The sequence below is a fragment of the Lissotriton vulgaris genome, chromosome 10, assembly GCF_964263255.1.
Source record: "Lissotriton vulgaris chromosome 10, aLisVul1.2, whole genome shotgun sequence".
Taxonomy (NCBI): Eukaryota; Metazoa; Chordata; class Amphibia; order Caudata; family Salamandridae; genus Lissotriton; species Lissotriton vulgaris.
The window spans coordinates 835,143,036-835,154,221 of NC_141698.1; the positions used below are offsets into that span (position 1 = coordinate 835,143,036).

General features: G+C 46.5%; 1 protein-coding gene across 1 annotated transcript in view; it reads right to left on the reverse strand.

The window, feature by feature from the left end:
• Positions 1–8,343, reverse strand: part of LOC147688860 (protein QNR-71-like) — a 40,112-nt gene extending 31,769 nt beyond the window's left edge. The window contains exon 1 of the mRNA XM_086941763.1: positions 8,086–8,343. Coding sequence (XP_086797889.1) covers positions 8,086–8,149 — 64 coding nt within the window. The 5' untranslated portion in view covers positions 8,150–8,343. The remainder of the gene's footprint in view (positions 1–8,085) is intronic.
• Positions 8,344–11,186: the final 2,843 nt, after the last annotated feature.

An 11,186-nucleotide genomic window follows, 5' to 3' on the forward strand; every position in this document is an offset into this window, starting at 1 on the left:
CGCCTAAATATGGCAAATGTTCTGTCTCAATTTTATAGTAGCTACTATAAAGTACAAGAGTCGTCAGTGTAGCAGCCTGCTGTTGCAGAGCTTTGTGAGGTGGAAACTTATTCTAGTCTTCACAAATCATAAAAATGAAAGGCACTACTAAAAGTTTGAAAAAATCTCCCTATTAAAATGGCTTCTGCAGCGTATATTTTAAATGGTATTGCAAGAATAAGTCTGCCAAAATGAGGTTATTCCTCCTCGTTTATTTTGACACATGGAGTTGGAAAAAAAAAAAAGTTGTCATTGTTCATGCCTGCTAAAACCAGAACACTAAAACAAAAAAACAAAATAACTGTTACAAGAACCAGTCACTGGTTGCTTATTTTTGGACGTTGCCACGTGATAAGTCTTAAGATAAGCATCTTCATAGGATTCCAGGTAAGAGACCAGTAACCACCCAAAAAAAAAAATTTACAAAAAATTAAAGCAGCCATTTATAAGCCAGTCAGGGTGTAGTGAGTAGCATGCCAGAGAACAATTCACAAATGAGTAGAAGTTTACTTTGCTCAAGACCAACCGCATCTTAATACAAGTGCATCTGTAGAGCACAAGTTCGCTCCTTGGGTGACAATCTGTTAAGCATCGAGTTGGCATGACTCAATGGTACTCGTTTTATTGGCCTCAGAATGCCAAGTAGACCCACCAGGACTCAATCTTGTGACAAGGTTGTAACAGGTCCCTGGATGTGAATGGTCCACTTACCAACCAGAGCCATCTCATCATTTCTAAGCGGGCCAGTAACACTGAAGTTACTGGATCTCATCCCTAACCTCTTACATTATTAGAGTCACCTCATCTACAAATCCTCTGGATCCAACAAGAGCATTCAAAGAAATGATGCTTCATTTCCCTCTATGCAGGACACCCATCTCACTTTTCCTGGAAATCTGAACCTCCTAACATGCAAAGAGGCTATTCATTCCAAAGTTAACATAGTTTATGTCATGAATGCCTCTTCCTCAAGCCAATGCGCAAGTCCCGATAGATTAATCTCACATCACTTCCTATCCACCCTTCGTGCTAACCGTAATACATTTAAAAGAAGGTTTATAACACCCCATGTTTAAGAGCAGGCAGGCAGGCCTACTGGTTTGCTTCCTCCCGAGACAGCATTCCTGTTTATGGTTGTACGATGGTACAAAGCGCTGGTAAATACATCAAATGCCTTTGCCTCGCTTTTAGCACGTGTGTTTACATTTCATACCAATACCAGGCAGTGCTTTTAGATTTAAAAACAATATATGTGTGTGGTGGTAGAGGCATGGTGGGAGACAAACTTACTTTTTACAACGCATGGCAACAACATGTAATTAAGGTAACATGCGTACTAAAAAAAAGTGGGAGGTAAAGGCACGCAATGAATTTACCTCATCGTAAAGACTGTTCCCCATTTTTTATGGGCTGGCCTGACAATGCAGCTGTCCCCAGACAATTGAAATACGAGAGGAGCTTTGGATCAGCAACATGTATGGGGGCGGCGGGAGTACACGTTTTGCATAGCCTGAAGTGGTGTGCCTCCCTAGAACAGTACTTACCCTTCACACAGCTGTGATCACATGTTAATTTATCCAGCTGCCTGAAATTGAACTCAGGGGCACACACATGATATTGCAATGCTATTAAAGTGTTTAAGATAGCTAGATTATGTATAGTGTTTGTCTCTGGCAGTACAACAGATGGGAGGAGGGTAGTCCTTAATTAACGATGTTTAGGTCTGGCTTGAAAGTGCAACTGTCACCTGACCTTTCTCTACACCAATATTATTCTACCCCTCTGCTTCCACACAGAAACATCCGTTCCCATGCGGTTTACTTGTAAATCTTCATATTACCATACAACATTCCTTTAAAGCCAGGCCTGCTGGCATGGTCAATGCTAGTTAAACTTTATGCATGACCCTTTTTAACTCCTTGATTAGGAGTTGTGCTCCTTTAATATTGGGAAGGGTGTGTTCCAAAGTGCGGGAGTTGTTCCCCATCTTCAAAGCTTTAGAACTTAGACTAGATTCCAGTTGTTAGAGTGAGACCCCATTTTGAAAACACCAACTGGCACATTTCACAAATGTCCCGAATTTAGTGGCATCTGCCAGGACAGGTTATGAAAACCCGTAAATGTCCTGGTGAATAAGGACCACCGCGATTCGTGTTTCCCCGGTGGCATAATCGAACATTTAATGTATTTTATTGCCTTTTAGTCCAAATGCTCTAAAAAAGTTTGTTCTTGTCGTTTGCTGAATTTAATGATGCTCATCGCCTGCATATTTGTACACCCTTCGTGTGCCTGAGGCAGCAAGAGTATCTTTTTATTAAATGTGCATCTATTTAAAGCCAATTTTAAGGGCACTGACTGCCCATTTATGGAAATGCGATTGGTTCTTACACTATGCCTTGAAATATTGTTTGCATTTCCTTCAGCATGTTTGACCCTTTCAAAAGCTTGCCTTATACGAGTGGTTCTGTGCATCAAGTGATCTATTTGATGATGAATGGATTAACTGCTCATAGCAGGTTTGGGGCAATTCTTACAAATACCCATTCCAGGCTGCGCCAGCCATCCTTTGTCTAGTGAGGCCTCACAGCAGGCTAGTCTGGCCTGGAACACCCAAAACTGAGGCACAAAGGTGTGAGGTTTTGTACTGGCTAATATAAACCGAACAATGTGATCAAAGACAAAGGCATCCCCTTATGGCCCCATCATCTTGCACAAGAGAATCTGCAGTGCCACCCCATTACCGCCCAGAAGCAGCACCCCTGAAACTCTAATCCACAGCGGCTTCGCAACTGTTTGGATCTTCACCCTCAACCCACAGGAATGCTGGCAATACAATTACACTGTGTAGGGAAGTTTTTAATGCCCTCCATCTTGTGCCATGTCAAACCTAAGGCATCCAAAATGGATCCCTCTTGGCTTTTCAATTAGTGCTCTGAGCCAATCCACCCGCTCCAGCATTCGCAGAATCTTTCAAGCCTCGTGCCAGTCATTGTAAGCTTCCAACCTCTGAGCTGTCCTTGTTGAAGGCGTGGCCTAGCATTGCAGACTGTTGAACGGATTCTAATGAATCCGAAAAGTACTGCACCGTAGCATTATCTTGACACTGAACTACTGTTGCTTCGGTCGGAATTTTGCATCCGAAAATTGCGTGTAGTTACAAAGCGTGCCCTCCATTTATAAAATGCAGCATGAAAACCAGATTCCCTTAAAATCGAGTTAAAACCTCTTTCAAAAGACCTTTTCTTTTCCCCTTCCACTGCATGTCTCCTCTTCATGGGCACAATCTTCTCCAAGTCACGTGCATGCCTGAAGCTATTAAAGCATTTCTGCAACTTCCGCACAGCTCATTTCAAAGATCACAAGCACAACCATCTTGAAAGCCAAACCCCTCATGTGCAACCTCTTCTAGCTCACCTACCAGTCCCAAACATGAACTGCCATACAACCTCCACTCACTAGTGACAACACCCAACTCCTGATAACGTATTCTACCACATTACTTGAATGAAGGCATGAAATGGTTTGCTTTAGTGCCCAAGACTTCCAATAAGACTGCACTAAGCCCTAACCTTTGGGTCTGGAGTAGTGTTGGGGGGGCGGGGAGTATGAGCTATAGAAATGAATGGCACTCCTTAACATTGCAGCAACACCATCGGCACATGCCTGATACAACTCAGACAGCTGTACCATTGCCCAGAGTAGGATTCTGGAAGCAAAATAGAACCAAAAAGTCATTACCCAGATTTAAACAGTAAGAAAATAAACCACTGCCATAGAACACCTGCAGGTGAACCCTCACCAACGACCCCGCCACCGCCAGAGCCAACCTACACGAAGGGATGACAGACGTAGCCAAGTGGATGATGAACAGCTGCCTGAAACTGAACTCGGACAAGACAGAAGTCCTCATCCTGGGATCTTCACCCTCTGCCTGGGACGACTCCTGGTGGCCCCCCACCCTGGGCAGCACACCCAAACCGACAGACCACGCACGCAACCTGGGCTTCATCCTGGACTCCTCCCTCTCCATGACCAGACAAATCAACGCCGTCTCCTCGTCGTGCTTCAACATCCTGCGCATGTTACGCAAGATCTTCCGGTGGATCCCCACCGAGACCAGGAAGACGGTCACCCAGGCCCTCGTCAGCAGCCTTCTGGACTACGGCAACTCCCTCTACGCCGGTACCACCGCCAAACTCCAGAAGAGACTCCAGCGGATCCAGAACGCCTCAGCACGACTCATCCTGGACATCCCCCGTCGCAGCCACATCTCCGGACACCTGAGACCTGCACTGGCTCCCGGTCAACAAGAAAATCACCTTCCGCCTCCTCACCCACGCACACAGAGCCCTACACAACCAAGGCCCAAGATACCTCAACAGCCGCCTCAACTTCTACACTCCCACACGCCAGCTTCGATCGACCGGCCACGCCCTCGCTGCTTCCGAAGAGCCACCAGAGGGGGAATGTCCTTCTACCTGGCCGCCAAGACTTGGAACTCCCTCCTGACCCACCTCCACCCGACCCAGGACCACCTCGCCTTCAGGAAGCAGCTGAAGACCCGGCTGTTCGAGCAGTAGCAGCGCACCCCCCCCCTACCCCCCAGCACCTTGAGACCCTCCGGGTGAGTAGTGCGCTATATAAATGCTTCGATTGATTGATTAACTTGCAATAGTTACACAGCAAGGAGTGCAAGCTTATGAAAGAATTGCCTTACTTAGTGATGGGGCTTCGGAAGCAGCACTTGGCTCTCATCTGTATTTTTAACATTCACTGACCTGATCCAATGATTCTTCAAAGCAACATTCCTAAGCCCTTTCCAAGTGGATGAGCAGAACATAAGCTTAGCAGATTTTTTTTAATAAACACGTTATGGGTGATATGGTTTACAATAATCAGAAACGACAAATGTAGCTCATTGGAAATATGAAACGAGGTCCTACGATACAGGTTGGCACAACGAGCTGCAAGTTACGACTGGTGCAAAAAGCCTCATCGACTTAAAGGAAGGAGGCCATCCAAGTCAAAATGCTCCATCAAGGGCCCCCCAACTCTTCTGGTATTTAGTCAAAACCCTGTATATTTTCCATTTATACAAGGATTTAAGTGGGCCGGGTCCCGACGGTGTTCCGCATTGGCAGGTGCCGAGTGCAGTTCCTATCGGAAAGTAGATCACCCGACCGTGATCCGAATCGGCAGTGCAGGAGGGGTGAAGGGCAGAGGTTCGGCTCTAAATGCAACAGGTCTGCGGCGTTAGAGCCGCTGCATGGACTCCTGGGGTCCCGTCCAATATGAGCAGCTTCTAGACATTTCTCAAGCCCACCATCAATGGAATTAAATATTTTCGAGTTTGATTCAATATCCTTAATTGAGCGTTAGGTATTTCACAGTTTTAGTACTGAAGCATTTTCAATATGATTTACAACAGTCGTTGTTATGCAGCTAACAACCATTGACCAAGCCAATAGTCCTGCGTGTGTCCGATGTATTGTATCTGGATGCAGTAATGAAAAGAGGAAGCAAAATACCAGCCGGGAAACATTTTGGTAAGCACAAAGTTAAGTTGTGCCACCCCTGATAATATAAACAACCCTCCTCAGAGACCCCCCCCTCCAGTTTATTTATGTCACCTGAAGCCCTGCATATATGTGCACGTGTCTGTGTGCTCTGTATGCGGGGGCTTTGCCGCAATCCCAGTAGCTCGCAATGGGCCCTAGCCAAGCGGTACGCCAGCACAGAGTGCCATACGCTCTCAGTCTCCCAAGAGTGTTTCCAGGGGGCGCTCCAAGAGAGGCCCAGCGAACGTGCCAAGGTCGAGGCTACCGACTGCCCTTAACTGCCCTTAACGACCAGCCTCTGGACTGCGCATATTCCGTTTAAAGTCGTATGCCTTCAGAGGCGCAACTAGAGCCAAATTTCGGGAGGGGCTAAGAAAAAATTTCGGGGGGGGCTGAACCTTTAATCAGTAGGCAGAGTGGAGCTGCAGGGGCTCTTAGAAGGGGTGAAACAACCTTCAAGACCTAATTAACATTCAAATGGTCTTTTAAAGACCTGTGAAACGTTCGGGTGCGGCTCTGTGTGTGCCCGGGATCTGTCTCATCCCGGGCTGCCACACACGACGGGGGAGGCTGAAGCCCGGTGAGTTCAATGGGTGTTGCGCGCCTGTATGCCTTTGTCTCCCTCCATCTCATGCCAGCTGCAGTGTGGGCCCTCTAGGTTCTGTATGAACACATTTTCCCATAGACACAGAATGGGTAAAACCCTTGGATACATCTGGACCTAAGTAACTACCTTTGTTAATTTATCAAACTTTGCAAAAGAATGCTTTTTCACTGCTCACTGTTCACTAACAACGTTTATGCTTTTAGGTAGTACGCACTGCACTAACATGATGTATGCCTCTAGACCACAAAAACAAATCCGAGGGTTCTGCATTAACACCAAATTCTTTATGAATACATTCCTACCCTAATTGGGCTAGGCACACGCTTTATAAAACTGGCAATGGTCAGACATTCTCGAACGTTCCTTCGATTGGCGAGCTCAATTTAATGTGCCATCGTCTGCATCAATCATACATGCCAGCTTCTAGATTTAGACTACAGACGCCCGGTTTTAAAGGCAGAATACATGTCATTTTTGTCTTCAAGTGTACAACTGCCTCTACTCCAAAGAAATTGGATAGAAATACAATTCCCATTTCACGGCTTCGCCACCTTTCTAGAGGTTTCAAAATGTTGGTTAGTATTACCATCGTGTAACCTGAAAGAACTCTGCACCTTCAGACCGATTGGGCCACTAAGTTTGTTAAATACTTTATTGGGGTGTAAGGATTCCCCGAAACAAGGGTGTACTAAACCGCAATTTAAACAAGTAAATTGTCAGATCGCTGCTATGCTCTAAAGCAAGTTTAGAAGAGTTCTTTAGTCAATGACCACATACATGGTTTATCAGGTGTTTTTGTTATAAACTTCGAACCTCTCACAAGCTAAGCTCTGGAAAGACGGTTCTTTTGGTGACAGAAATGTAGATACGGTGACCTGGGCTAACACCCAAACTTCCACAGTAGGGGCAGTTACCAGACAAACCCATGCCACCAGGGACATCACTATACCTCACTACAAACTTACAGCGTCAGATGAGTTGCTTCGCTTATAGTTATCCTCCCACAAAACGCGAATTTAAGTAGAAGAGGGTCTCTCTCTCTCTCTCTCCTCGCATCTAATGACTATGGCGGGTCATCCGAGGGCTGGGCTGCTCTTTTCGTTTCCAGGACCAGGACTCCAAGAAGGCGTGGTCTGCCCACCTCTGAAGCAGCAGAGGCCGCGCACCCATTCAACTAAAACCCCACATCATACCGACGAGGACAGGTGCGGGAGAGCCCGTCGTAGGAGCTGCGAGTCCCCGCTAATCTCCCCTCACCGGCAGGGGGCGCACGGCCCTGTAGGACTGATGCTTACAATCAACTACATTAATTCAGGTGCACAGGCGTCTACGATTTGCGAAGGCACACCTGCGTTTCCACCAGCTGTCCGTCAGATTTCAGGGAATACATGTCCAAGTAGTCAGAGATGGTCAAAAGAAAATAAAGAAATGTAAGTTTAACGTATTTAATCCTGCATTATAGAAGGGAGCTCAGAAAAAACAAAAGCGCATTTCAGGCAGTAACATTTTTAAACTGCAGATATGATTGCAGGGGGTCCTAAGAACCGCACACTACAACGGGTTGTTGACTACCCCGCCTGTGTAGAGTACCACGAGACCCAGAGATTGCAGGGACCTCACAGCGCCTACCTGGCGCGCAAGACACCCCACAGCGCCTACCTGGCGCGCCAGACACTGTGGGAGAGAACTTCTAGAACTCGCCTGCCGCACCTGACACTTAGTAGAGCACCCCCCCCACCCCCCGTAGCCCACCTGGCTCTAACACGCAATGCTAACTAAAAGATAAGCGCGGGCCAACTTGCACCGCTGATTTTACGCTCCTCTCTCAGCCACAGCAGCAAATACCGCGCAAACGTCTGTGACCAGCGTGAAACCACTCACTCGTGACAGCTCCCACGCCAAGCACCAGCTGCAGGACCCCGAGCAGCACCACCGCCGGCTTCATGTTGAGACTGAGAGGAAAATGAACTCCCGCCTCCCACGCCCCCTTTAAAGCCCCGCGAGGGGCGGCAGCTGAGGCTGATTAGCAGCCTGCCCCCTCCCGCCCAAGGAGCGCCACTGCTGCGGGGCCCGTCATGTGATGGAATTAGGCCGGGACGCTGCCGCCTCTCTGTACCCCCAGCGATCCCGCGCTCATGTGCCTCTGACTCACTGTCTGGAATCTGAAGAAACAGGCCCTTTGGACGGGTGCAGGCCAGGGATGCTCTCACGTGACGGGCTCTCTTCAGATTAAACTTCCACCGACACCTGCTTTCCCCAGTTCACCTCTCTGGAGCAACGTAAACAAAGTAGGGTCATAAATGCAAAAGGAGAGATCATTAGATGCACCGCACTCCAATATTGTTTTTACCATTTTATTCAGTCTCGCTGCAGCATCCATGCGAGGGCGAGGCCAGGTTTCTAGTTCTGGGCTTCAAGTTGGTTGAAATGGGGCAGAGGGGTCTACAAGTCCCAGAGAGCTATGGTCTATAAAAGGAATAATACGGCACAATCAAAAACTAAGAATCCCTTCAGTACAACGACGAATAATTAGAAAAAATCATCCCTGTTCCTTTCCTGCCAAAAAGAGAAGGCCTCAACAGCAAGGCTTGGAGGTTTGGGGTGTGGTGAGGGTGGGGGTGGGGGAGTGAAAAAGAATTGGCTGAGCTGGTATTGCTTCTTGTCCTCGACGAGTATGCAGAAGTCTAAAAAACATGTCGGCAACTTAATTAATGTACCTAAAAGCACAGGAAGAGAAAAAGCTGGACTGGGCTAGACAGATACCCCTTACATCTCAACAAGTAAAGGTTGTTTGTTCTCAACCACCATTTTAACTATGCGCGAACACAAAACAAATGGAATTAGGCCCGAATTCACCCAAGCCTAACTCAAACTCCAACCATAGGACACTCCTTGCAAAGGAAGACCAATGTCCAAGACTGGCCCTAAAAGAGGAATCAATGAGCGGCAAGCATTGGCAAAACCAATATGCCCGAAATTTGCAAACAAAGGGGGATGACTTCTTTTCACGTTCTTTTTTATTGCACTCATGTGCAACACACATAAACAACTACGTACCTCAATGCCATAATTGTTCAGCCACATGCGTGCAATAACACGTTAAGCTAAAAAACATTCAATTATATAATTGTGGAACAGTACAGGTGGTGCTTCACACAAAGTAGGTGTGCATGATGCCGATATCCCAGCGCCCACCATACACACACTGCCCTGGTTGAAATGCATATACCTATAGACTGAAGACCGTCAGAAAAAAGACAATACCACACCAGTAAGTGTTGGCGAAAACTTTGTTGACGGTTTATTATTTCATATGTAGACAAGGCATCGAGGGGCTGCCAAAAGAGGCTGGCACAAGGTGGCACCAGGTGGCCAGCTTCAGGTATATACATTCCTCTTAGTTGCAATGAACATCACAGCAAAATATCCATATTGGAACAGAGAAAAGGTAGCATTGGCTTTGATTGATTGTAAAGCGACCATGAAGCTGTGATTCGTAATGTTTGCTCTTTCCCTCTTTTTTGCAGTCTTGCTATGGACACCACCATAGCAAGCATACACGGTGCATACAGTGCAGCCTGCGATGGACAGGTAGCTACCTGTCCATACAGGCTGCATTGAATGCAGTACTCCACAGAGCCAATCCTTAACCAACATTGGATTGGATTACTCTAGTGTCAGTCTTAGTTGCCTTGGTTTTATTGGTGGCTTTCCTCCCTTTCTGTGCCTGACCTGCCCAACGGGGGCCTTTTGATTTCTTCAAGGGAGATTAACTCATTTGTCCAGGGACGGGCGCGTTACCTCTCGGCTTAATATTTCTGCTTGTTTACATTCAAAGCCTCTTTAGATATTACTATTTCACAAGATCTTGTGAATGCTTACTGTCGGCCAGGTCATCTTTACCTTTCTATTCCCTATTTACATTTTCAGCCCACGTTAAATATTATGTCAGAGAACTGCCACAAAAAGTGAAGAATGTAGTAAGTCTTCCTTCAAAAAATATAGCATCAGCCTGGCTTCTGGCACTGCGCCGCTAGCCAGTGTGTGAAATGGAAACATATGAAAAGAAAGCATTTGGCTTCAATAACTGAAAATGCCTCATCATTGTAAAAACGACCTATTGCATACACTTGTTATACAACAAACAAACACGTGCGATCACATGCACTCGCGTCCTTCTCTCAAGCCATCCATCCACTATTTTAAAATCTATTATCGATTATAAAATGAAACCCATGGGCTTGTCAATGTTTGCGCATAATGCTCTGATTGCAGCTCAGTAGGCGAATGCACCATCAATGTTTGCGCATAATGCTCTGACTGGAGCTCAGTAGGCGAATGCACCATCAATGTTTGTGCATAATGCGCTGATTGTAGCTCAGTAGGCGAATGCACCTGCTGATGGTCTTCACGCTCCCTGCAGGGCACAGACTCCAGTCTCCATCGGTGAAAATAAAACAAGCACTGCTAATTGGACCAAGGGCTGAAGAACTGCGACAGCATGCATGTTATGAACACACTGTACCATGTGACTTCATGCGGCAGGATAGAGTGGGCTCCCTGCATGTTTTTGTTTTTAGGTCGAAACCTACCAACAGTGCAAATATCTGGTTTGCTAACGACATCTTGGCGACATTCGGAAAGTTTCTCTGGGAATTCATTCCACCCACTGCTTTCTATTGGCTTGGTGGCTTGTAAGTCACATTTGTTTGCTTTAGAATGGATGGCTTTATTTGTTTTTGTTTTTGGCTGTCCAGCTTGAATTCATCCCTTCCCTTACCCAATTCCTATTTACTATATACTTCCACCTGTACTGAGGGCCTCATTTACGAAGTTTTGGGGCAGGGCAGCGCTGCAAGGAATCTTGCTGCGCTGCCCTGCATAAAAAGAAAAAGACAACAATGTGCTGTATCTATGAGATACGCAAAAAGAACAATTGATGGACAGAATGCAGAACAATGTCATACATTCACCCCAGTACA